At 46.3% G+C, this 27938-nt stretch overlaps 1 protein-coding gene across 1 annotated transcript in view; it reads left to right on the top strand.

Annotated features, from left to right (window-relative positions):
- GNG2 (G protein subunit gamma 2) overlaps positions 1-27400 on the top strand; it is a 68320-nt gene extending 40920 nt beyond the window's left edge. Inside the window, exons 2-4 of the mRNA XM_081867393.1 lie at positions 18905-18985; positions 20112-20244; positions 26500-27400. Coding sequence (XP_081723519.1) covers positions 20158-20244; positions 26500-26628 — 216 coding nt within the window. The 5' untranslated portion in view covers positions 18905-18985; positions 20112-20157 and the 3' untranslated portion in view covers positions 26629-27400. The remainder of the gene's footprint in view (positions 1-18904; positions 18986-20111; positions 20245-26499) is intronic.
- The last annotated feature ends 538 nt before the right edge of the window (positions 27401-27938 follow it).

Here is a 27938-nt window from a genome sequence, read left to right as displayed (position 1 = left end):
CTCCCTCCATGTCCCAGAATACAGTGCAAAACACGTCATGAATACATTAAAGAGAGGTTTGGTTACACAGATTACATCATGAATATATTAAAGGGAGGTTGGGTTACACAGATTAACATATGGAGGAGGGAGGGGGGAATATGCAGAGCTGGAGATATGCACAGATAAACACTTCCTGGGGATGAGAAAACAATGGTCTCAAATATGCATAGTCTGCCACCTGACATTGCCTGGAGGAAAGGCTGATCAGAGCGATTTGACAGGATTAGGGTCTTAACACCTTGCTTGAGGGATTATGCTGGACAGGGGAGGTGTGATGGAGTCCTAGAGAAATTGAGCAAACTGGCACGTTGATTTTCTATGAATTTTATAGATTTTAATCCCTTTTGACATTGACAATTGGAAATAAATTGATATATTGTAGCGAAGAAGAAGGTGAAGAAGACATGCCCCCCCCCTTCTGTATCACCATGCCTCTTCTCCAGAGTGACCTTGGGAGCCAATCCTTGGTGGCTGACTGTGCTGGTCCGGGGGGGGGGGAGGTTACCGTGGGGCAAGGTCCAGGACCTGAGTTGAGGGTCGGCAGACAGTCCTCCTGGGGCGAAGCGGGGTCCACAGAGGGAAGCCGGGCAAGGACAGGAACTCTGGGGGAAACAGGACTGGATGCTGGCCGAAACAGCTCTTCATCGACATTGCTCCCACAACCTGGGACCGGGCCGACTGGCCTTTATCTGTTCGGAGGCCAGGGGCGGTCCCGGCCCCCAGGAGACCCGCCTCTCCTGGCCTTAAGGCGAGCACTCCTCCTGGGAGAAACCAGTTCCCTTCGCCTCTCTGCCCTGAGCCTCTGCAGTTCAGGAGAGGCTGAAGGGTTACTGGGCCCAGGGGAAGACTCACCTGCAGGCACTGAGTCCTCAACCACCTCTGGAGCCAGAGTGGGATCACCTGGTGCCTGCTCCTGAGGATCCGGCACAGGTGCAGGCGCTTCAGAATCAAGGCCCTGCCCCAGTTCAGCCGGCCCTGGAGGCGGGGACTCCTGTGCAGGCTGGGATTCCTCCGGTTCAGCCTCTGAATCGGATTCCCAGGCCCTCACACTGACTTCTCTTACTCTGATCGGCTGCAATCTGTGCAAAGGTGGGAATTCTTCTCTCAGTAAAAAATAATTTCTTTCCTACTGATTGGGCATCTCTTAGCAGGACAGGCCCTCTGCAAACCAGAGCACAGCCCAACGTGTTGAGGTGCCTCAGGAGAAGATGGAGAAGATGGTAGCCTTCTTCAAACATTTGAAGGGCTCTTCCGTGGAACAAGCTTGTTTCCTCCTGCTCTGGAGGGTGAGACCCCAACCTATGGATTCAAGGGACAAGGCGGCAGATTCAGGAAGAATGTTCTGAAAGCAAGAGCTATTTGACAGTGGAACAGACTCCTTCAGAAGGCCACCTTGGGCTCCGTTCCAAAACTGCAGCTCTTTGATTCTCGCCCTGACCTCGCCACTGTGATCCACGCGACGGTCACCTTCAGACTGGATTATTGTAACTCGCTCTATGTGGGGCTGCCCTTGAGACTGACCCAGAAACTCCAGCAGGTGCAGAATGCCGTGGCAAGACTCCTTATGGGGTCCTCGCCGCAGGATCACATTCACCCAGTGCTCTACCAGCTGCTCTGGCTCCTGGTGGAGTACAGGATCAGGTTTAAGGTGCTGGTGGAGTACAGGATCAGGTTTAAGGTGCTGGTTTTAACCTTTAAAGCCTTATACTGCCTAGGACCCTTGGACCTACGGGACCGCCTCTCCTGGTATGCCCCACAGAAGACCTTACAGTCTTGAAACAAAAACATCTTGGAGGTCCCAGGCCACAGGGAGGTTAGGCTGGCCTCAACTAGAGCCACGGCTTTTTCGGCTGTGACTCCGATCTGGTGGAACGCTCTGTCACAAGAGACTAGGGCCCTGCGGGACTTGACATCTTTCCGCAGGGCCTGCAAGACAGAGCTGTTCCGCCAGGCCTTTGGCCAAGGCACAGCCTGACCCCCTCCTTTGGCAATCCTCACAGAACTCTAGCCCAATGGTTGCCATTAATTTGATTTGAACTGATTTTATAATGAAATGATTTTAGAATGTTGTATTATTTTACTGTTGTTAGCTGCTCTGAGCCCGGCTTCAGCTGGGGAGGGCGGGATATAAATAAACTATCATCATCATCATCATCATCATCATCATGTCACCACGCATTTAATATTTTCCTCCAGAGAACATTCTTCAGTACCATAGATAAAGGTTCTGTCTCGTTCCGCCATTGAGCCATCTCCAGCCTTGCCGCCAGCAGAGGAGAAATCATTTCCTTAAACAACAGGTACTTCTTCATTTCCTCTAACCAATTGAGCAACACCAGAAGAGGAACTGAATGTGTATCCTGCCTCGCGACAGCTGAGACTCACCCAAATATCTGCTGCCAAAACAATTATGTCACCAAACAGCTGATCAGAGCCGACAGCAAGCCCTCCCTCGGGGAAGTGCTTCCTTCGCTGGCATGGTTTGAAATCAAACCACGTGGGCAAAGGGAGCAGAGTCTGCAGCCACCGGCCGGCTGTTAGCGAGAGGGGTGGCGCCAGATCCTAATCTCGGCTCTTCTTCATCACATCCAGCTTGGTCCTCTTCTTAAAGGTGCTCCACTGTTCATCTGCATCTGCTCCAGACTCTTGGTGTGAAAGGATATAATAATATAACAATAATTTATTATTTGTACCCCGCCCATCTGGCCCAACATGCAACGAACCCACAGCCCTGAGATTAAGCCTCTCATGCTCTACTGGCTGAGCTATCCAGCCCTGAGTCCCACGAGGCTTACTCCCAAGTCAGGGTGTGTAGGATGGCAGCCGAAGAGGGTTGAATTAGGCCCTGTGTTTCAAACTCTTTTTAGTTCCTCATTCCCTTTTAAAAAATATAATAAATGTCTCCTTTCCCATACCTGCTAAATCGCAGCAGCAGCTCAGCGGGCACACAGCTTGCTCTCTGAACAATGCCTACCTTGTCCTGCCAACAGCATTTCCACAACCAGATCCTCTATAGCTTAGTGAAGGAGTTACTGTTTCTCTAACCGCCTCTCTGGTGTGTAATAACAAGCAGAAACAGGCATCCTTTTGGAATACCTTCGCAGGAGATTGTAAAGTTAAGATGAGGTTTTGCTTCAGCATCAATGGAACCTTTGCATTCGTTTGCTTGGTACGTCTGATTTTGTCACCATGCTAACTTTTGCTTCGAAACCTTAAACAAGTTTGCCCTTTTTCCGGTGCATTAATGATGATTTGTGTTCATGCTAGAATCACTTCTGTGGTACGCCAGCCTGTGTTCAATACTTGTTTGTGCCTGCAAAAGTTTTTGCAGTGGACATACTTCTTCGTCTCTGGTCTATGCACGTCACGTAGGCTCCTGCTAAAACCCTGCAAGTTTTTACGATAATATTCCAGTTTAATTTTTGTCCTCCTTTCATTGCACAGAGCACAAGGGCGCCCTTCACCTCAAGGGTAATAAAGCCTTTACATTGGGAAAGCATTGCAGGACATGTAAACAGACTGATAAATCCATTACTAAATGCACTGGTATTGCATCAATGGCATGTTGTGGAATATACCCACCCAGTCTGGAAGGGCCAAAAATTCCCATATCTGATTTGGGAGCTGGGTTTGCAGAAGACAGAGGAAAATACAGATTTCCCATATCAGAAAATAATTTTAAAATTTGGTTTTAGATGATTATGGAGGCTTTCTTTATAGCAATGCCCAGCCCTGACCTATAAAGACTCTAGTATAGCATATTGTCTCTGTGGCTCTCAGGAAATGAGCGCAAGCTAACAAAATGAATTTCAGTAGGGACAAACGTAAGGTTCTGCACTTAGGCAGGAAGAACCAGATGCACAAATATTAGACGGGGGGACACCTGGCTTACTAGCAGTACATGTGAAAAGGATCTAGGGGTCTTGGTGGACCACAAGCTGGACATGAGGCCACAGTGTGATGCAGCAGCAAAAAAACCCCAATTCTATTCTAGGCTGCATCAACAGAAGTCTAGAGTCCAGGTCAAGGGAAGTAATAGTACTACTCTATTTTGCCTTAGACTACACCTGGAATACTGTGTCCAATTCTGGGCACCGCAATTTAAGAAGGAGGTTGACCAGCTGGAAGGTGTGCAGAAGGGGCAACCAAGATGATCAAAGGTCTAGAAACTAAGCCTTATGAGGAGCTCTTGAAGGAGCTGGGTATGTTTAGCCTGGAAAAGAGGAGACTGAGAGGAGATATGATAGCCACATGGAGGAGGGAATATGCTTGTTTTCTCCTGCTCTGGAGGGGAAGACTCGAACCCATGGCTTCAAGTCGCAAAAAAGAGATTCCAAAAAAAAAAACATTTGGAAAAGCTTTCTGACAGTAAGAGCTGCTCAGCAGTGGAACAGACTCCCAGGAGAGGTGGTGAACTCTCCTTCCTTGGAGATTTTTAAGTATCTGTCCTGGATGTTTTAGCTGAGATTCCTGCTTTGCAGGGGGTTGAACTAAATGACCTTTGGGGGTCCCTTTCAACTCTAAGCTTCTATGATAGGGGGGTCGCTCCATCCCCTTGTTCCTTTCCCTTTTCTTTTTTATTGAAGATTTGGTGTGTTACAATACAGTCATACCTCATGTTACGTCCGCTTCATGTTCTGTTCTTTCAAGTTGCGTCCCGCGGTGACCCGGAAGTACCGGAAAGGGTTGCTTCCGGGTTTTGCCACTCGCACATGCACAGAAGTGCTAAATCGTGCTTTGCGCATGCGCACAAGCGCCAAATCATGCCGCGCACTTGCGCAGATACAGTGCTTCAGGTTGCGGGTTTTTCATGTTGCGAACGGACCTCTGGAATGGATCCCATTCGCAACCAGAGGTACCACTGTACAAGCAAATAAGCACGGAAAAAGAACATATAGCCTCTCCACTTTCAGTATGAGATACTATTATCCAAGATATTGCAAGGGAAAGAGAGGAGAGAGATAGGTGTGCAGGGGGGGGATAATGATCTTTTGTTCTATTGCATAGTGTTTGCGCCGGGATTTTGGGGTCAGCGTTGTGCGGGATGGTCCTTTATTTGTATAGTTATTTATTTTTGTTGGCATAGCAAGATATTGGAAGGTCCAGATCTTGGTTTGTTGCATTTACTTGGTTTGCAGTATGGTTTGTTTGTGTGTGTATAGACCACCGGTGCCAAAATGTACCTACTAGGAAAATTAACCAACAAACTTAGACTAGCACTGGGACAAGCAGAGGAGAACCCTTTTAGCCTGATGTGACTCCCCTTTATCCCATATCCAGAACAACAAGACAAAGCATACGAATCAATGTGTTTGGTCCTTTTCTGAACTTTCCCCACCCTCTTTTGTGCAAATCCCTATCATTCTTATTTACATATTCATGAGCAGGAGTTGCAATGCCATTTTGAGGCTCACGTGACCAAACGCCTCCAGGCTGTTGTGAGCTGTTGTGCCTGTTAAATCTTTGCTACTTGCCAACATTCGAGGGAGAAAATCTGCGAGTGCCTGAAAATAACATAAATGTCATCTGTCAACGTTTCAGCGCGGGACGTCTCGCTTGCCATCAATTAGCCGGCTGTCCAGATCTTGTTTAACTAAGCGATGCTTCCCATCCGTTACAAAGTTCTGTTTCCCATTTTTCTTTCTCTTTTTTCTTTCTTTCTTTGCCAGCGGAACAATACAGAGACCTTCCATTACGGAGTTTAAAAAACCTCTGAGTACTTTTAATAGCGCACTCAGGCCTTTGCAGAATGAATATTTCCCCTCCTCCCTTGAGAAAGGGCAGTGAAAAACCAAGAAGGCTTAAGCCGAGCTAGAGCTCTCTGGAGCATAAGCCCAAAACCTCTTTGCAAAAAAAGCTATACAGTGGTACCTCGGGTTTCATATGCTTCAGGTTACAGACTCCGCTGACCCATATATAGTCCCTTGGGTTAAGAACTTTGCTTCAGGATGAGAACAGAAATTGTGCTCGGGCAGTGTGGCAGCAGGAGGCCCCATTAGCTAAAGTGGTGCTTCAGCTTAAGAACAGTTTCAGGTTAAGAACGGACCTCCGGAATGAATTAAGTACTTAATCCGAGGGACCACTGTACTAAATTATAGGATGCAGCAATCAATCAATCAATCAATCAATCAATCAATCAATCAACAGTCCTGAGAGATCTGCATTGGCATCCAGTGCGTTTCCGAGCACAATTCGAAGTGTTGGTGCTGACCTTTAAAGCCCTAAATGGCCTCGGCCCAGTATACCTGAAGGAGCATCTCCACCCCCATCGTTCAGCCCAGACACTGAGGTCCAGCGCCGAGGGCCTTCTGGCGGTTCCCTCACTGCGAGGTGAGGTTACGGGGAACCAGGCAGAGGGCCTTCTCAGTAGTGGCGCCCGCCCTGTGGAACGTCCTCCCATCAAAGAGATAAACAACTACCTGACATTTAGAAGACATCTGAAGGCAGCCCTGTTTTAGGAAGTTTTTCATAGAATCATAGAGTTGGAAGAGACCACAAGGGCCATCGAGTCCAACCCCCTGCCAAGCAGGAAACACCATCAGAGCACTCCTGACATATGGTTGTCAATCCTCTGCTTAAAGACCTCCAAAGAAGGAGACTCCACCACACTCCTTGGCAGCAAATTCCACTGTCGAACAGCTCTTACTGTCAGGAAGTTCTTCCTAAAGTTTAGGTGGAATCTTCTTTCTTGTAGTTTGGATCCATTGCTCCGTGTCTGCTTCTCTGGAGCAGCAGAAAACAACCTTTCTCCCTCCTCTATGTGACATCCTTTTATATATTTGAACATGGCTATCATATCACCCCTTAACCTCCTCTTCTCCAGGCTAACCATGCCCAGCTCCCTTAGCCGTTCCTCATAAGGCATCGTTTCCAGGCCTTTGACCATTTTGGTTGCCCTCCTCTGGACACGTTCCAGTTTGTCAGTGTCCTTCTTGAACTGTGGTGCCCAGAACTGGACACAGTACTCCAGGTGAGGTCTGACCAGAGCAGAATACAGTGGCACTATTACTTCCCTTGATCTAGATGCAATACTCCTATTGATGCAGCCCAGAATTGCATTGGCTTTTTTAGCTGCCGCGTCACACTGTTGGCTCATGTCAAGTTTGTGGTCAACCAAGACTCCTAGATCCTTTTTTAATGTTTGATGTTTTATCGTGTTTTTAATATTCTGTTGGGAGCCACCCAGAGTGGCTGGGAGAACCAAGTCAGATGGGCAGGGTATATATAAATTATTATTATTATTATTATTATTATTATTATTATTATTAGGGTGGATTCAAATGGTTCTTTTGCATGTTGCAGAATTCCGACAATGAGGGCACTTTCCTCATAGGAAATAATCTGTAATCCAGCCTGCTGGCAAGGACTGATGGGAATTGTAGTACAAAACATCTGGAAGGCACCAAGTTGTCAAAGACTGGTATAATCTGTCCGTTGAGCATCATATGCTAGGGCAGTGATGGCCAAAGCTGGCCCTCCAGCTGTTTTGGGACTACAACTCCCATCATCCCTGACCACTGGTCCTGTTATCTAGGGATGATGGGAGTTGTAGTACCAAAATAGCTGGAGCACCACGTGTGGCCATCACTGTGTTAGGGCCATGCTAGGATAGACCTCGGGAAGCCACACTTGGCAGTGTGTGAAGCGGCCTACGTTCTGAAGGAGAAGACAGGTTGTATCAGCTCTCAAACAGCGGAACTGGTCTGAAATCACAGGGGTGTGTAGCAAGCTGCAATTGGAATCCACCTAGCCCAGTAGCTACAATTGGAATCCACCAGCAGCTGCTCCACAGGATTCGAACCTAGTACCCAGAAACTGGATCAACATCGGGACATTGTGAGAGAACACCATACATTTGAAGCTCTGTGGTAAAACTTTGAGTTGTGGCTTCACCCCAAATGACCCTGGGAGCTGTAGTTTTTTTAAAGATGCTAAGTTTTGTTAGGGATGTGGGTGGCGCTGTGGGTTAAACCACAGAGCCTAAGACTTGCTGATCAGAAGGTCAGCAGTTTGAATCCCCGTGAACTTGGTGAGCTCCCGTTGCTCGGTCCCTGCTCCTGCCAACCTAGCAGTTTGAAAGCACGTCAAAGTGCAAGTAGATAAATAGGTGCCACTCTGGCGGGAAGGTAAACGGCGTTTCCTTGCGCTGTTCTGGTTCACCAGAAGCGGCTTAGTCATGCTGGCCACATGACCCGGAAGCTGTACGCCGGATCCCTCAGCCAATAAAGCAAGATGAGCGCCGCAACCCCAGAGTCGGCCACGACTGGACCTTTACCTTTACCTTTAATTTTGTTAAAAGACCTCTTGCCTCCCAGGGAGCTGCAATTCATAGAATCGTAGAATTGGAAGGGACCTTGAGGGCCATGTAGTCCAACCCTTCAATGCAGGAATCTCAACATGTGGTTTCCCATCCAATTTGGAACCACCCTGGACCCTGCTTAGCTTTGCAAATTGTGTTTGCGATTTCATTGCTGCGCCCCTAGGTGGTTCGATTCCCAGAGTTCCCCATGAGGAGGAACTGATTATTAAAACCCTTTTTGAACTGTGGTTCCTGCAGCGGGAATAACAGCTCTCAGCATTCGCAACAAACTAGAACTCCCAGGATTCTTTTTTGGGGAGCCATGCCTGTGCAAAGTCATATCATAGCGCATTAAATGCATGCTGCAAATGCAGTGTTCAAATGAGGTCTCTCATCTGAGTTTTTATTATTTTTCCTCTCGGTGTGCCCTGAAATAAGTGGAACTGTCCTGTTTCCACCTTATCTTCTCTGTTCCCCACATGTAGATCTCTGGTTCTGAAATGCCTTGCTTCCGACTGCTCAAACTCCCATCGCCTTTCGGCATATTTTGAATTTTCAAGGGGGGAAATTCCTCTGAAGGTGGGAAAGAGAGAGCAGAATTGGAACTCAATGCTGCCAAGTCAGCAACTGTTACAATGCCCTCCTTGTTTCTGAGACAAGGAAAAACATACATCTATTTCTTTTGACCTGCGGAACGGGGTGGTGAGCTTTTCCTTCTCCTCCCTTGCCAAACCCTTTTGAAACCTCGCTTCCCCGAGATGCTCTGAGCAAACCATCGCCGTACGCCAGCATGCTAATGAAGCCGTCTCCATGGAAACGGGCTCATTACCACTCATTTTTGCTGGCCCCTTTCCAGTTGGGCTCCGCTCGTCTTTCAAAATTTCAAACCGCACGTCATAAATAAAAAAGAGATTATATATTTATTTTTTTAAAAAAAAATGCCAAGGGCTGAGAAAAAAAGAAAGAAAGCGAACATTGCATGTGAATCGACTTCCTTGTCCCCATTAAGAAACCTTGTCGGTTACAAAAAAAGCCGGAAGAATTTTTGCTAGGCTTGGTGGGAGAAGATATTAAGAAGACAGACCAAAGATTATATCTGTATGCAACGACAGCAGCTAGAGTTTAGATAGCCCAAAAGTGGAAGTTACAGGAGATTCCGACTGTAAGGGAATGGCAGATAAAGCTGGTTGAATACGCTGAAATGGCAAAATTGACACACAGAATTTGCAATCAGGAGACTAAATACCAAAAAGAATGGAGTAAATTTATGGTTTATATAAGTGAGAACTGTAGAAATATGAAAACGTTGGCAGGATTGAATTAAATCTTATGTCACGGTGTAATTCTTAACCAATGAAACTGTGAATTATAGACTGGAATAAGAAAACTTGCGGAAGGAAAAGACGGAAGTCAATGGCTCTATGATGGAGCATAAAGTAGGATATATGTAATAAGACTTGATGTTTTTGTTGGTTGGTGTTCTTAAATCTCAATAAAAAGCATTTGGAAAAAGAAAAAAGAAACCTTGTCAGAATCCCCAGCGAAAAGAAGTCAAAATACCAAACAGAAATCTTAGGGGGTAGAACAAAACTTTTGTCTAAAATGTACGACTATTTGCTCAAATGGAACACCAAGGATGAAAGAAGTCATGATAAAATGGGCAGTCGACTTTGGTTACAATATTGAGTACAACAACTGGGTAAGACTATGGAAGGAAGGTATGAGGTTTACAGCGTGCTCCACCTTAAAAGAAAACCTAGGGGAAATGATGTACCAGTGATATATTAAAGGGTAAAGGGACCCCTGACCATTAGGCCCAGTCGTGGCCGACTCTGGGGTTGGGGCGCTCATCTCGCTTTATTGGCCGAGGGAGCCAGCGTACAGCTTCCGGGTCATGTGGCCAGCATAACTAAGCCACTTCTGGCGAACCAGAGCAGCGCACGTAAACGCCGTTTACCTTCCCGCCGGAGTGGTACCTATTTATCTACTTGCACTTTGACGTGCTTTCAAACTGCTAGGTTGGCAGGAGCAGGGACCGAGCAACGGGAGCTCACCCTGTCGCAGGGATTCGAACTGCCGACCTTCTGATTGGCAAGTCCTAGGCTCTGTGGTTTAACCCACAGCGCCACCCGTGTCCCTTAGTGATATATTACCCCGGTTAAATTGGCAAAAATGTACAGATTGAGTAATAAAGCCTGCTGGAAGTGCAAATTAAAGGACAGTGAACTCTACCATATGTGGTGGACATGTGAAAAGATGAAAAAGTTTTGGGACTCGATATATAATGAGTTGAAAATTTTTTTAAAATATGCATTCCCAAAGAAACCGGAGGCTTTTTTATTAGGGATAATAGGAGAGGAAGTGAGAAAAGAAGACCGTAAATTATTTCAGTACGCCACGACTGCCGCTAGGATTCTCGTGGTCCAAAAGTGGAAATCCCAGGAGATCCCAACCATAATGGAGTGGCAGACAAAATTATTTGAATATGCAGAATTGGCAAAAATGACCTCTAAAATTCAAGACCAAAAAGTGACAAAGTTTGAAGAGGAGTGGAGTAAATTTGTGTGCATACGAATTAATTGCAGAAGTTTAAAAACTGTAGCAGGGCTAATATAAATCCTGTGATGTGAATAGAGGGCAAATATGAATCTGTAAGAGAAGACGTAAATTAGGAGAACCGAAGCAGGCCAGGAGGGAAGTCCGGGCGCGAAATTGCGCAGGGTAAATAATACGACACAAAATGTTGACTGTAAAAGTTTAAACTTTATTTATGTTTGTGAAAATCAATAAAAAGCATTTGAAAAAAAAAGAAAGAAAAGAAACCTTGTCGGAATCCCAAAACATCCCAAGTGCTTGGAAGAAGAGGGAGGGGAACAAATGCAATGTGCGGTTTTCAAAAATTTGTTCCAACCTTGATGCAAGGGCTTGGCGGGCAGGTCCTTCCCCAGCCAGCACTCTGTTTCCAGCAGCAGGTAGCCAGAAACTGACAGGCGGAGTATCGCAGGTAGACTGCGCGTAGACATGGAGGTTCTATTTAACTCTCATCTCCGGGCTATTTTTCCTCCTTGCGGGAGGGGAAATGCCATTTAAGCTAACAGTGACTCGGACTGGAATGTGAAGGAACCGCTAGGCTAAGCTGGCCTCCTCTTCTAAAGATTTGTGATACGGTACGTTGCAATGTTTAAGTTGCTGTCATGTTTAAACTACGCTTGATATTAGTTGCAACACAGGCTTTGAAGTTTGAAACGTCTTCTTCTTTTCCTCTTATGTGTTTACTTCCTTGGCTCCCGTGGGCGTCCTCTGTTTGGGTTCCTTTGTACATTTCGCTTACTTTTCAAGTATACACACGTATATAAATTGTAAACAGATGGAATTTTGCCTTCGTTGGAAACCAGCAGTAATGAGCCTTTTGCAAATCCAACTAAACAACTAAACAAATACAAATTTATTATTTCGGTCGCAGACCAGTTCCAGCTCACATACAGTATCAGGGAAGTCATAAAACACGATAGGGAGACCCCACAGCTAATTCTCCCCTGGCCTCCTTGCTGGCCCAAGTAGGACCAATTCAGTCAGCTAGCCCTGGTGATTATCCAATGCTTATTTCCCCTAAATTGATTTTTGATTTTTATTGTTATTCATGTTTTTATACTGTATTTTATGCTGCTTTTATAACTAAGTGGTTTATATTTGTTGTTAGCCGCCCTGAGCCCGGTTTTTGAACCAGAAAGGGCAGGGTATAAATAAAATATTATTATTATTATTATTATTATTATTATTATTATTATTATTATTGCAATTGGGTATAACAGGGACAATACAGATATAACAGCAGTTAAAAATATGTAACATAGAACCAAAACATAGAACCAAATAAACATAAGTCTTATAAGTCTTTGAAAGTCTTTGTAGACTGTGCAAGTCTCTGAAAGAAGCAAGGGGTCTGATTCTTATCTGGTGAAAACAAGCCGTAAAGCTTTGTTTTATGACGTCCAACGCTGCCGAAGTGGTCCACAAACAGACGTAGTGAACAGTGAGTGTGTGTGTGTGTGTGTGTGTGTGTGTGTAGCTTTCAAGAGAATCCATCAAGAGTGCATATTTTGTGACTTTCAGTGATTTATAAGATTTCTGTTTATTTGGTTTGGCAGAGAGTGCATATTTCATATATTTCATACTGTTCAATGTTCTATATAGATTATATAAAGAGTTTATATTGACATCGCATCGGTCATCGTGTTGCCTTGGATATTACAAATAAAAATTTCGACCGGTGCTGGGGTGGGAACCTACTTGCCATCGCCCCATTTGGGGACGGTGAATTCCACAGGTGGGCCCCCCATTGTGCAGGGTTATACCGGTTGAATTATGACCTGCCATGCAGGTGTTAAAGGCACAGGGGCCTTGCTGGGAGGGGAGGGGACAACTGAGGATCAGGTCTTAAACAGGACCACCTGCCAGCAGTAAAGGGGAGGAGAAAGTAATTAGCCAGCTGGAACCTATATAGAGAACAAAAGACGTTTATAAGGCTAGGCCAAAGTTTTCTTTGCAAAGTGAGCCGGGGAGCATAGTCCTTGCAGAAACCCCCAATTTCCCTGTCCGGATCTTCAGTTTCTGTGAGTGCGTGAAAACTCTCAACCTTGTTGCTCTGTAATTTCCTTTCTCTACAAGAATCTGGGTGCTTTTATTGCAAGGAAAGGTGGGTTTGCAAGCATGCCGGCGTCCCACAGGTGAAGTTGGTGGAGAGTGTGTTAGGAATTTTATGGTCTTAGATATATGGTAATGTTCATAACCGCACATACATAGATCAGCACAGGAAGACCAACCTGGAACCATTTTGATTCCTAAACTGACCAAATGTTTTCTCTGCAAGGTCAAAATGGAAAAGCCTCCCCATTGTCTTTTCCTTCACAAATCCTGTCTTAAGGGTATGTCTGTGTTTGAATAAGGGTCAAAACAAAATAAAAAAATTCCTTCCAGTAGCACCTTAAAGACCAACTGAGTTAGTTCTAGGTATGAGCTTTCGTGTGCAGGCACACTTCTTCAGTGCATGCACACGAAAGCTCATACCTAGAACTAACTCAGTTGGTCTTTAAGGTGCTACTGGAAGGAATTTTTTTATTTTGTTTTGACCATGGCAGACCAACACGGCTACCTATCTGTACCTGAATAAGGATGTGAGCCTTATCATTACAAAAGACTGGCCAGGCTCCTCAGGCAATCCAATCAAGTAACCTGCCAGACAGGAAATAAACAAGCGACAGGAGAAAAACATCATGCAAATGTTCTGTTTTAGACCGCCTTTTCTGTGATGTATCTGAGAGGTGGTCTTAGGTTACACCCCTTCTGTGATGTATGTATAATGTTTCTGGGGGTGGTCTTGATCTACAGGATGGGGATTTCAAAAGTCTTTATAAGCCCTTGCACAGCATTTTTGTGGGTCCTCCTCCTTTTCTGCGAGTGAGGGGAGCACCCTGTTGCAACAGATCAATAAAGATCAAGCTTACTAGCTGCTTTGCTTCTGAATATTCTCTGGTTGGCCTCTGTTATTTTTTCCTACCAATAGGGAACCTATGTGAGGACTCTATATGGGCTCTTGAATACCCCATAAGGGAAAAGGGCATATTTTTATTTACAACAAGAGGCATGCTAAGCCAGCCTTTGCCAATTTGGCAGCCTCTGGAGGTTTGGGACTACAACTCCCATCGGCCCCAATTGGCAAAGGCCGCCTCTAATATAATAATACCGCCTCCCAGTATGCCCTACGGAGAGCCTCAAGGTCCATAAATAGCAAGACCCTAGTGGTCCGGGCCCTAAGGAAGTTAGATTGGCTTCAACCAGTGCCAGGGCCTTTTCAACACTGGCCCCGGCCTGGTGGAACGCTCTGTCTCATGAGTCCAGGGCCCTGCGGGATCTGATTTCTTTCCGCAGGGCCTGTAAGACAGAGTTGTTCCGCCTGGCCTTTGGCTTAGAGCCAATTTGATTCCCTCCCCCTCTTTCTTTTTCCTTTCTCCTCCTGTAATGAGGCTGCATTTTAATATTTAAATGTTTCAATATTTTAATGTTGTATTTTCATTATGTTTTTAAGTTGTATTCATTCAACTTGTTTTGATTATTGCTTGTTAGCCGCCCTGAGCTCGGCCTTGGCTGGGGAGGGTGGGGCATAAATAAAAAATATTATTATTATTAATAATAATAATAATATGTAGCGAAAGTGGCTTGAACACCAAGCTGCATTTGTTGCACGTTATTTGTTGCACGTTATTTTATGCTCTTGCTTCAAACCGGATGGGGTTCGTATGCTGCCTGGAGAACTCGCATTATGAGGGGGTGGGTGAACAGAAAGGGTAAACTTTTTTTTTTGTGGCTGGGAGTGTGTGGTCAATGGCAGATGAAGTTGATGGACTATATGGAACTGGCGGAAATGACTGGCAGAATCCGAGACCAGCGAGAAGAGTTGGTAGAAGAAGATTGGAAGAAATTTAAAGCTTATTTACAGAAACATTGTAAAATTAAGGAATGTTAGAAGGATGCTGAAATGAAGTTATGTGGTTTTAGTAAATAATGTTATAAAGGGGTATGTAAAAATAGATTGTTAATAGGTGAAAATGTAAAGTCACAATATATTAAGATAAAATATCAAGATAAAAGTAAAAATGGTAAGGATTTGCTGAAACAACTAGTGAACTAGAATACAAAAAAGGGAGGTGTGAGGAGGTCAGGGAAATAAGCAAATGAAAGACAAGATATGGAAAGACTGATATGTTTTTAATTGTTTTTATTTTTCTGTAATTTGTATTTTTTTTGTTTCTTTTTCTTTTTTCTTTTCATTTTTGTAACTGCTTTGAAACTTTAATAAATATTATTACTTTTTTTTAGAAAAGGGAGTGTGTGATCAGATGACTTCCGTTACATTTCATAACGTGCGCCTCCTGTCTCTACCTGTAGGATCTCTGCCTGTCATCGGTCCAATGATCCTTGACATAAACCAGCATGATTTGAGGCCAAAGTGAATGCCCCCTTCCAGTTAAGCCCCGAGCGCTTAAACCAGGGGTCAGCAAACGGTTTCAGCAGGGGGCCGGTCCACTGTCCCTCAGACCTTGTGGGGGGCCGGACTATATTGGGGGGGGGGGGAATGAACGAATCCCTATGCCCCACAAATAACCCAGAGATGCATTTTAAATAAAATGACACATTCTTCTTGTGTAAAAACATGCTGATTCCCGGACCATCCGTGGGCCGGATTTAGAAGGTGATTGGGCCAGATCCGGCCCCCGGGCCTTAGTTTGCCTAAAGGTAAAGGTACCCCTGACCATTAGGTCCAGTCGCGGACGACACTGCGGTTGTGGTGCTCATCTCGCTCTATAGGCCGAGGGAGCTGGTGTTTGTCCGCAGACAGCTTCTGGGTCATGTGGCCAGCAGGACTAAGCCGCTTCTGGCGAACCAGAGTAGCACATGGAAACGCCGTTTACCTTCCTGCCAGAGCGGTACCTATTTATCTACTTGCACTTTGACTTGCTTTTGAACTGCTAGGTGGGCAGGAGCAGGGACCGAGCAACGGGAGCTCACCCCGTCACGGGGATTCGAACCACTGACCTTCTGATCAGCAAGCCCTAGGCTCTGTGGTTTAGACCACAGCGCCACCCGCACCCATGGCTTAAACCTCCACCTGTGCCTCTGCAGACCTGAAAACGTTTCTTGGGCTGCCTTTGATGGAGGCAGGTGTTGCTGGTTTTGCAGCTGGCTTTTAACACACACAAACCAAACTGTTCTCGAGATCAATGTGTTCTCTTCCTGCTTCTCTGCCCCTGTGAATACTTTCGTTTTATTTTATTGCATGAGTGTACTGTGGGAACATTCAGGGTGGCAGGAGAGGATATATCGATTATTAATATCCTTCCTAACTTGTGCTAGCAAGTTCCTTTATGTATTAGAGTTTACATTCCCCCTTTTTACATGCACAGCAGCTAGCTGCTTGCAGGCTCGTGTGAGCCTCTCACAATTATACAATTCGGTCTGTCTCAGATAAAGCCCTAAACAGCCTCGGTCCTGTATACCTGAAGGAGCGTCTCCACCCCAATCGTTCAGCCCAGACACTGAGATCCAGCGCCAAGGGCCTTCTAGCAGTTCCCTCATTGTGAGAAGTGAGGTTACAGGGAACCAGGCAGAGGGCCTTCTCGGTAGTGGCTCCCGCCCTGTGGAACGCCCTCCCTTCAGATGTGAAGGAAATAAGCAGCTATCCTATCTTTAAAAGACATCTGAAGGCAGCCCTGTTCAGGGAAGTTTTTAATATTTAATGCTGTACTGTTTTTAACATTTGATTGGGAGCCGCCCAGAGTGGCTGGGGAAACTCAGCCAGATGGGCAGGTGAAATATACTCAGAGTCGCAAAGTGATTTAATGCTCTTTATTCAGCTCATAGTGGTGAGGAGGAATGAATGAAAGTCCCCTTAAAGTATCTGCTTTATATACATTATTTACACAATGGGCTGCACATGATTGGCTAATTTCGGAATTCTATTGTAAGCCAATCAGGTTGTGGATTCACTTCAATCTGGAGCATGATTGGGTGGTTCCTGCCAACCAATCATACTGCTGCATTGTTCTAGGACCAATCAGACTGCTGCATTCTGAATCCTATTGTTCTAGGACCAATCAGACTGCTGCCTTTTGGATCCTATTGTTCTAGGACCAATCAGACTGCTGCAGTTTGGATCCTATTCGACTCAGTACATAACAGCAGGGTATAAATAAAAAAATATTATTATTATTATTATTGTACGTTCCTGCTAGCTGAGGACTAGCAGAGCGTTCCTAGCTAAAAGCTGGTCAAACGAACAAGGAAGTCAAAAAAAAGAGTGTGCTGTGTGACTCATCCTTTTGTTACCTGGACAGGTAAGGTCACGCCCACCTTCTATCACATGCAAAAGGAAGGATGCTCCAGCCCAGGAGGAAACAGGCAGTTTTTGACTGGCTGGACCAAACATTTCCTTGCATGTCTTTTCTAACATTACAAGGAATGTTGTACTTGACTGCCTCTCATGGATCACATCCCACACGTAGCACCATTTTTCTTCCAAGGATCTCCATGTGGCTGTGCGAAACAAGCCTTTGGGATGCTCCCCAGCCACACCCCCTCTCCTCAAGCCCCGCCCCTCATCTTGAAGGACAAGGCTACCAATGGCCACGGACCACAACAGCTGTGTCTTTCCTCTTCTGTCGGAGGCAGTGCGTCTCAGAAGAGCCATGGCCGGGAATGGCGGGTTGGGAGAGACAAAGTCTTGCCCGTGGACATCCCCTTGAAGCGCCTGGTTGGCCACTGTAAGAACAAGGTGCTGGACTGGCGGTGCCTTTGACCTCATCCTGCAGCCAGGCTAACTTTCCTACCGTCATGCGGGACATAATTGAGATTGAATCCTGACAAGACAGAAGTACTGTTTTTAGGGGACAGGAGGCGGGCTGGTGTGGAGGACTCCCTGGTCCTGAATGGGGTCACTGTGCCCCTGAAGGACCAGGTGCGCAGCCTGGGAGTCATTTTGGACTCAAAGCTGTCCATGGAGGTGCAGGTCCATTCTGTGTCCAGGGCAGCTGTTTACCAGCTCCATCTGGTACGCAGGATGAGACCCTATCTGTCTGCGGACTGCCTCGCCAGAGTGTTGCTCTGGTTATCTCCCGCTTGGACTACTGCAATGCGCTCTACGTGGGCCTACCCTTGAAGGTGACACGGAAACTACAACTAATCCAGAACGCAGCAGCTAGACTGGTGACTGGGAGTGGCCGCCGAGACCTACACTGGCTCCCAGTACGTTTCTGAGCACAATTCAAAGTGTTGGTGCTGACCTTTAAAGCCCTAAATGGCCTCAAAGGCCCAATATACCAGAAGGAGCGTCTCCACCCCCATCATTCAGCCCGGTCATGGAGATCCAGCACCAAGGGCCTTCTGGCGGTTCCCTCCCTGCGAGAAGTGAGGTTACAGGGAACCAGGCAGAGGGCCTTCTCGGTGGTGGCGCCCGCCCTGTGGAACTCCCTCCCACCAGATGTCAAAGAGAACAACAACTACCAGACTTTTAGAAGACATCTGAAGGCAGCCCTGTTTAGGGAAGCTTTTAATGTTTGATGTATCACAGTATTTTAATATTTTTTTGGAAGCCGCCCAGACTGGCTGGGGAAGCCCAGCCAGATGGGCGGGGTATAAATAATAAATTATTATTATTATTATTATTATTATTATTATTATTATTATTCCTTTGTTTAGCTCTGATGAAACAGATTCTGGTTGCTTCTTTCTGCTTTTCTGTGGGCAGGCAGTTCGCTCTTTCGGGTTATAAGCTGTTTTGAGCCCCCTTTAAACGTCGCGCCTTAGGCTTGCAGCCTGCTCTGGTGCCTGTAAAGTGAAGGGTGGGCAATCAATAATAAAAAATAATAGTTAATAATATTATTGGGGGCGAGGAGAGGGGGGAAAGGATCTCCCCAGGGGCTGGTGGGAGTTGTGATTCAAAACATCTGGTGGGGACTCATAGCAGGGCTTAGACACATCTCACATGCCCCATTCTCTTTGATTCTACAGGACTTTGCTTACTCTTGAGGAGTGAACATCCTCCGCTCGGATCGTCTCCACACAGACTATCACAGGGGACACTGACTTCAGGTGAATTGTCCTCCTTCATTTTCTATCTAGCGCATGAGACCCTTAATCTCAGGGCTGTGGGTTTGGGGAAAAAAACATTCCAACATTGCAGAGGGTTGTACAGTGGTACCTCGGGTTACATACGCTTCAGGTTACATACGCTTCAGGTTACAGACTCCACAAACCCAGAAATATTACCTCGGGTTAAGAACTTTGCTTCAGGATGAGAACAGAAATCGTGCAACGGCGCTGGGAGGCCCCATTAGCTAAAGTGGTGCTTCAGGTTAAGAACAGTTTCAGGTTAAGAACGGACCTCAGGAACGAATTAAGTTCTTAACCCGAGGTACCACTGTACTAGATTTTCACTTTTCTAAAGTCTTAAAGGATGGTTCTTAATTTTCCTTATTGATAATGTTCTTGTTTTCTCTTTTTGGAAAACCAATTTGACTGTGTTTTTTTAAAAAAACAGTCACGCGGCGTATGAATTTTATGAAATAAGTAAAATGAAATAAGTCATCTTGGGAATCTTGCTGCCTAATCTCAAAACACATCGTGGGAGGGAGCTGGTTGTGTTTGAACCAGGCGAAGTGCCTTCTCGGTAGTGGCACCCACCCTGTGGAAAGCCCTCCCATCAGATGTTAAGGAAATAAACAACTATCTGACTTGTAGAAGACATCTGAAGGCAGCCCTGTTTAGGGAAGTTTTTAATGTTTAGTGTTTTATCGTGTTTTTAATATTCTGTTGGGAGCTGCCCAGAGTGGCTAGGGAAACCCAGTCAGGTGGGCAGAGTATAAATAACAATATTGATTGATTGATTGATTGATTGATTCTATCAGCATAATGCCCTTGGATGCATTTTCTCAAAACTCACTTTACTTTTTATACATCTGAGTTTACAAGAATCCTCCTCTGCAAACTAAGTGTTTTCCCAAGGTGAGTTTCTGTTCTACACCAGCTAAGGTACTTTAAAAATAAAAATAGTGGACTATTTTCTTGCAGCCCATGAAACCAAACTGTAGTATTTGCATCATTATTAATCACCGTCCCCTCGATCAGATTCCTCATCCCCCCAAGGATAGCTTTGCAAGCCTAGCAGTTTATTAGCTTCCTGATGGACCACCTTGATTTATTCTCTCGTCTTTTGCAGTGCACCGGGAGGGGCAAGCACCCGCAGGCCCACGAGCAAAGTTCAGATGGCCAGCAACAACACCACCAGCATAGCGCAAGCCAGGAAACTGGTAGAGCAGCTCAAAATGGAGGCGAACATCGACAGAATAAAGGTAAGGCCCCGCGAGCAAGTTCCCGGCTCAGACAGGTAGCTTAGGGCAGGCGTAGGCAGCCTTCGGTCCTCCAGATGTTTTGGCCTACAACTCCCATGATCCCTAGTGAAATATACTCGTTGAGAGTGGATTTCATGCTGTTTATTCAGCTCATAGTGTTGAGGAGGAATGAATGTTCCCCCAAAATATCTGCTTTATATACAACACAATGGGCCCCATGTGATCGGCTAATTCCAGGATTCTCCTGTAGGCCAATCAGGTTGTGGATTCACTTCCACCTGGAGCTGGAGTGGGTGGGTCCTGTGGACCAATCAGACTCCTGCATTCTGGATCCTATTGTTCTTGGACCAATCAGACTCCTGCATTCTGGATCCTATTGTTCTAGGACCAATCAGACTGCTGCATTTTGGATCCTATTGTTCTAGGACCAATCAGACTGCTGCATTCTGGATCCTACTGTTCTAGGACCAATCAGACTGCTGCATTCTGGATCCTATTATTCTAGGACCAATCAGGCTGCTGCATTTTGGATCCTATTCAACTCAGTACATAACACCTAGCTAACAGGACCAGTGGTCAGGGATGATGGGAATTGTAGTCCCAAACATCTGGAGGGCCAAAGGTTGCTTATGCCTAGCTTCGGGGAAGGGGATGTTGTTGGTTTTTTTAAAAAAGGGATGGCGCAGCTTTGGCCCTGCAGAAGTTCTTGGGACTACAACTCCCATAAGCCCCAGCCAACTTGGGGATGGTGGGAGTTGGGAGTCCATAGAATTGGACAATTCAGGACAGCGCGTCGTTAAACGGTGGAACTCGCTGCCACAGGAGGCAGGGATGGCCGCCATCTTGGATGGCTTTAAAAGACAACTAGCAAAATTCATGGAGGAGAGCGCAATCAAGTGGTTCTGCTCTGCTGTTGTAGCTGGAATCAGTGATGTTTATGAATGCCTGTTGCTGGAAACTGCAGAAAATGAGAACGGTCTTGTGTTCGAATCCTGCTTGAGGGTTCCTCATTGGGGCATGTGTTCAGCCACTGTGAGAACAGGATCCACCAAGCTCCTCTTATGTTCTTAATAGACTGGCTAGAATTTGCAACGATGAAGTGACTCCACCCCCACATCCAGGGAGAAATCTGGGCTGTTGGTGTGGGGGACAATCAGGAGTGGATTTCTTTTGTGACAAGACCACAAGCTCTCTTCAGCTCTGTGATCCATAACAATTTCCTGGGCTCCAAATCTATTCGTTTCAAGAGCAGATCTTTTGTTCCTGGTTCCAGCTGGCGGAAATCAGGATTAAAAAAAACAACAACACCAGATCCTGTAAGCCTGTCATCTGCCCACCCGTGTCTTGGTAAATGAAATTTGGCACCTGTGTGCCAGCGAATCTTCTTTCTTCTTCTTTGGCGATCCCTTGTAGCCGAGTAAGATTGCCTTCCATAAACACGGTTTTAACAGTGAGTCCGTAAGCGGCAGCGAATCTACCACTCAGGCACGCCCTCGATTTACGAATCCTCAAGCCATTTCCATTGCATTGCCACGTTGCGGGAACTAGGATTGGCTCGAGTTAGCATTTCCTAGCTATATTTCTCTGGTTGTGCTTTTGTTAAACGGGGTAACCTACCCTGCTATCCGTGGACAGAAATTCAGAGAGCCTTTGCGTTAAAATGTGCTAGATGGCTGCGGCTGGCTCCTTTCTCCCTGCGTTACTATGGCAACAGCAAAGCATCCTTCACCCTGGCTTGGCATACTTAGAAAGGGGTCTCGGCCAGCCTTGCGTTATCAAGGGGTTGGTTGCTATTACACAAAAACACATACGTTGCAGGCTGGACTTGGGTTTTGGAAATTTCCCAAGGTGTACCTGGTGCAGACGAGGAACACAGGAGAAAATCCATTCCATTTGCCTTTAAAGGCAAACCTACCCAGCTCAGTTTCTGAAACCATACATGAGCCAAAACACGGCCGTCCTTTGAGATTCACACTTTCTGAATTTTGCAATGCAGCTCTCCCGCCGACGAATGTGTACCAAAATGCATTCTTGTGGGGGGGACTGCAAAATGACATGTGCTGGACAAAACTGCACAGCAAAATTGGATGCAGCGTGAAAAAGGAGCGCGAAAACGCTGATAATTTTTCATGAGGGCTTCTTAAAAAGAAATGGCAAACAGATGTGGAAATGTGAGGAAGTGAAGATTGGGAAAGTGGGTAACAAAGAAGCCAGAATGAAGATATTTGCCTATCCCTTGTGTGTCTGTCTGTGTCTTCCCCGCTGCAGAGAGTGGGGATTTCAACGAAGGCATAGTTTGCACAATGTATTTTTCTGAGATATCAGCTCCCTGAATTTTGATATCTACTCTAGTTCATTTGCAGGGGTAGGCAGAGGAAATGAGGCCAAGGCTAGCACAGCTCTGGGAATTACGAAATTTGGGCAAAAGAGGGAGAGTGGCGAGATTCATCTTGCCACTAGGAAGAGAGAAGGAGTTGGTCCATTAGGGCAAATGGGGCACAGCCCCACCCACCCAGTAGAGTAGTGGCAAATTCAAAAGGACAGGACCTGAGACCATTGGATCAATCCATCAACCTCTGTTGATTTAGTAGGATTGGGTCCAGCATCAATTTCGCTGCCCGTGTGTGCCAGTATCCATGCTCAGCAGAGTTACATTTCAACACAGCTGCTGCCTTGGAAGAGTCTTCGGGGTTGAAGGTACACACAATAGGCAATAAGCACTCATGGATGCCATAAAGATTCAGTCAAGTGCAGAGGTTTACTTGACAGGCATAAAAGCATATTGGTAGCAAATATATACAGTAATAATAATTAGGGACGTGGGTGGCGCTGTGGGTTAAACCACAGAGCCTAGGACTTGCCAATCAGAAGGTCGGTGGTTCGAATCCCTGCGACGGAGTGAGCTCCCATTACTCGGTCCCTGCTCCTGCCAACCTAGCAGTTCGAAAGCACGTCAAAGTGCAAGTAGATAAATAGGTACCACTCCAGCGGGAAGGTAAACGCCGTTTCCGTGCGCTGCTCTGGTTCGCCAGAAGCGGCTTAGTCATGCTGGCCACATGACCCGGAAGCTGTATGCCGGCTCCCTTGGCCAATAAAGCGAGATGAGCGCCACAACCCCAGAGCTGGCCACGACTGGACCTAATGGTCCGGGGTCCATTTATCTTTACCTAATAATAATAATAATTAATAATTAAATTATTTATACCCCGCCCATCTGGCTGAGTTTCCCCGGCCACTCTGGGCGGCTTCCAATCGAGTGTTAAAACCAATACAGCATTAAATATTAAAAACTTCCCTAAACAGGGCTGCCTTCAGATGTCTTTTAATAATAATAAAAATTATTTATTTATTTATTTATTTACTTACTTATTTATTTATACCCCGCCCATCTGGCTGGGTTTCCCCAGCCACTCTGGGCGGCTTCCAACAAAACACTAAAATACAATAGTCTATTAAACATTAAAAGCTTCCCTAAACAGGGCTGCCTTCAGATGTCTTCTAAAAGTTTGGTAGTTATTTTTCTCTTTGACATCTGGTGGGAGAGTATTCCACGGGGTGGGTGCCACTACCAAAAAGGCCCTCTGCCTGGTTCCCTGTAGCTTTGCTTCTCGCAATGAGGGAACCGCCAGAAGGCCCTCGGAGCTGGACCTTAGTGTCCAGGCTGAACGATGGGGATGGAGACGCTCCTTCAGGTATACTGGGCCTTTGAGGCCGTTTAGGGCTTTCAAGGTCAGCACCAGCACTTTGAATTGTGCTCGGAAACGTCCTGGGAGCCAGTGCAGGTCTTTCAGGACCGGTGTTATGTGGTCCCGGCGGCCGCTTCCAGTCACCAGTCTAGCTGCCGCATTCTGGATTAGTTGTAGTTTCCGGATCACCTTCAAAGGTAGCTTAGAGTCCAACAAGACTCCAAGACACTCTCTCTGCTTCTCTCACCGCAAGGCTCAAGCAAGAGACTCACAACAAGTTACAAGTTGCGCAGAACCATTGTTATCAGTACTTCCTGCCACACTGCGCATGTCCAAAGGACAGTTCCCACAGAAAATGTCATTTCATAGACCAAACAATCTCGGCCTTCTGCTTCTTTGTTCTTTGTTTGTGGAACAAATGATTCTCACACACAGAGAGAGAATACCCAACAGATACTCACAACCACTGCTTCTCACAGCCACCGCTGTGAGATTACGCAATAAGAACATAAAAATAACCTGCTGGATCTGCCCAATGCCCCATCTAGTCCAGCACCCTCTTCTCACAGTGACGAACCAGATGCACGTGCGAAACCCGCAAGTAGGACCTGAGGACAATAGCCCTCTTCCCTCCTGAGCCTGAGATTGTGGAGGCAGAAAATAGCCCTCTCCTCCATGATCTTGTCTGATCCTCTTTTAAAGCCATCAAAGTTGATGGCCATCACTGCCTCCTGACAGGAAAAGGTCAAATTTTTGCTTTTCTGGGAGGTTGGCGAGCCTCACCAGCAGGGGATCAATGGTCTTACTACGTGCCTCTTCATAAAAGGGACATCTAAAGAACAAGTGCTCTGGGCTTCCTATCTCCCCCAATGCAAAGTCTCTGAGCATATGGGACTTTTTTTAAAGGCTCCTTCCAGGACCGGCAAGGGCAGAGTCAAACTTCTGGCGAGTGTAAAAGCCCTTCTTGCATTTTTGGATATGAGAAAGAAGAGATATGCTGCCGGTGCGGCTATATCTCTCTCGATTTCTCCAATTTTATAGTCGGGGCACCTCGAGCAGTCCTGTTGTCTCTCGGTGTCTATGATTCTTTGCTACAGGAGGGTAGATTGCTGTTGCAGTTGGAGGAAAACTCGCATTGATTTTGTGCAAGTTGAGAGTCCATTAATATCTAAAGACCTACGGGACCGCCTCTCCCGGTATGCCCCATGGAGAGCTTCAAGGTCCATAAATAGCAACACCCTAGAGGTCCCAGGCCCTAAGGATGTCAGATTAGCCTCAACCAGTGCCAGGGCCTTTTCAACACTGGCCCCGGCCTGGTGGAACGCTCTGTCTCATGAGACCAGGGGCCTGCGGGATCTGATTTCTTTCCGCAGGGCCTGTAAGACAGAGTTGTTCCGCCTGGCCTTTGGCTTGGAGCCAATTTGATTCCCTCCCCCTCTTTCTTTTTTCTTTTCCTTCCTCCTCCTGCGATGAGGCTACATTTTAATATTTTAATGTTGTATTTTAATTTTGTTTTTAAGTTGTATTCATTCAACTTATTTTTATTACTGCTTGTTAGCCGCCCCGAGCCCAGCCTTGGCTGGGGAGGGCGGGGTATAAATAAAAATACGAATTATTATTATTATTATTATTATTATTATTATTATTATTAGAGGGTTTCAGGTCTCCATCTTCTGCCTCTGTGGGCTTCCTTGCCCAAGTAGCTGCTCTTTGAGAAAGCGTGTTCTCCTTCATGGAGAGCACGTGTTGCGGTGGGGGCCGCCAGGACCCTCCAAAGTTGGGGGGCGGGCTAATTGATCGTTGGCCACTGATGCGATTGGGGCTTCCCTTGTTGTTGGGAAGAAGTTAATGTTGCCATTTATTGATTGACAGCCAGAAATGCTAAAACTCCTTGCACGAGGCCAGGGCTTCCTCTTTTCGCCAGTGCATTGGATTGCCCGTCCCTCCCTCCCTAGAATAGGGTTGTTCGCTTGACCTTGCTATGCCTGTCATGGGGTCGTCTGCTTTGGAGCGGGGGCCTGGTAGGAATTTTGTCCATCTGGCTGATTGGTTGGGGCCATTTGGTTTTTGCCTACTGCATAGCAAATCGTCACAACTTGTAAGGTTCGCGGTTAGGCATTGGTTTATGGTTTGGTTGGTTGAGGGGCATGGATTGGCTGTGCCTGCCCCTCTAAAGCCAGATGCTGCAAGGGATTCCGTTAAAGGAATTGGGAGCTAACTATTGCTTGTCCACTCTGTCAAGGGGGCTCGGGCCATAGCAATGAGTTCCTGGTTGCATTTGGGGTGAGGGCAGGTTCCCTGCTCCGTGTAACCCCCAAGTGTATTCCCCCATTCTGACTTTCGCATCGTGCGGAATGTCAGTCTGTCCCCCATGGTGGGGGCAGATAGTCGCAACCAATGCCTACGCAACCACTCACAAATTTGTATTTTAATAAAGTTGTGGCCAAAATTATGCCAAAAATCTTAAACAAAAATTTCTGTGTGATGTGTGAGTTATTGGGGTGGACCTGGGGACCTCGACACGCAACTGCTTTCTGGGGAACTTGACCTCCTCTCTCTTTCTTCCCAGGTGTCGAAAGCCGCTGCAGACCTGATGGCGTACTGCGAAGCCCACGCCAAAGAAGACCCTCTATTGACCCCCGTCCCTGCTTCAGAAAACCCCTTTAGGGAGAAGAAGTTTTTCTGCTCCATTCTGTAAACCTCACAGGAGCCTGTGACCCCAATTTGGGCCGCCCTGGACACTGATGTAGAGATTTTTTCAGCAACGTGGACGTGTTTCCAGAGTCCACCCAATTTAAACATAAAATCAAAATGGCCTGGAAGTTTACAGAGAAGTGCATGATCAAAAAAACCGAAAATGGCTGCCTTCTTGGGAGAATGGAATGATGATGTTGCTCTACGTTACGAGGCTAAAGATCTTGACATCTGCAGAGTTGTCTGGAAAGGGAGGGGGGAATGTGTAAAAGAGTAAAATTGATGTCCACTTACGCTCTTGCCAGACAAAAACCCTTTTGTCGTTTTCTTTCAAAAAAGAGGGTTGTGCGGAGCGTGGTTGAAAAGGGTTGTGTATCTGTGTGTGTATGTACATAATATCCTTATTCCTTTTTTGTGTCCCCCCCAAAAAAATAAATAAATGTCACTCAGTTATTTATGTTGAATCGTAAAATTATCGCAGCAGGTTAGATTTATTCCGATGTTCCTTAGCATTTGGGTCTTGTGTGTATGTAGCATTTTTAGAGTAGCGCCACGCGAGGGGGACAGGGGACCAGAACTGCAGTTGCTGTTCAGTCTGGGCCAATTTTGTTCTTTTCCAGGGATTTAACTAAGGATGTGCCATAGCTTCGGAAGGGCCTGGGAGGCCGGCGTGTACATTCCCGACGTAGTTACTACCACTGTTTTTCTAACACTTGTATTTGGTAGCTTTTTTTTGTTTGTTTGTTCTGCAAGTAAAAACTGTGTGTTGTGATTGATGGGGCATTTTGACTCGTCCTTTTCCTCTCCTTGCATCGCAGACTCCTGTGTTGTTCCTATGGTGCCGTTACAGTGAGCATCATCAGACTGCAGATAGTTCTATAGGCAGTGGTCATCATCTCAGGGATGCTCTGCTGGGCTAAAGCAGCAGTTCCCAAACTCCCTTGGTTCTCTAAAGATACAGTGGTGCTCCACAAGACGAACGCCTCGCAAGACGGAAAACCCGCTAGACGAAAGGGTTTTCCGTTTTGGAGGCGCTTCGCAAAACGAATTTCCCTATGGGCTTGCTTCGCAAGACGAAATGTCTTGCGAGTTCCTGCGGGGTTTCCCCCCCTTTCCCTAAGCCGCTAAGCCGCTTATCAGCTGATTCGCTGATAAGCCGCTTATCAGCTGATCCGCTAAAAGCCGCTAAAAGCCGCTATAGCGCTAATCCGCTAAGCTGTCAATGGGCTTGCTTCGCAAGACGAAAAAACCGCTAGACGAAGAGCCTCACGGAACGGATTAATTTCGTCTTGCGAGGCACCACTGTATTCCACT

This window comes from Podarcis erhardii, assembly GCF_964252035.2.
Source record: "Podarcis erhardii genome assembly, chromosome: 1".
Taxonomy (NCBI): Eukaryota; Metazoa; Chordata; class Lepidosauria; order Squamata; family Lacertidae; genus Podarcis; species Podarcis erhardii.
Note: the sequence above shows the minus strand (reverse complement) of the source record. Positions and strands in the feature narration are given on the sequence as shown.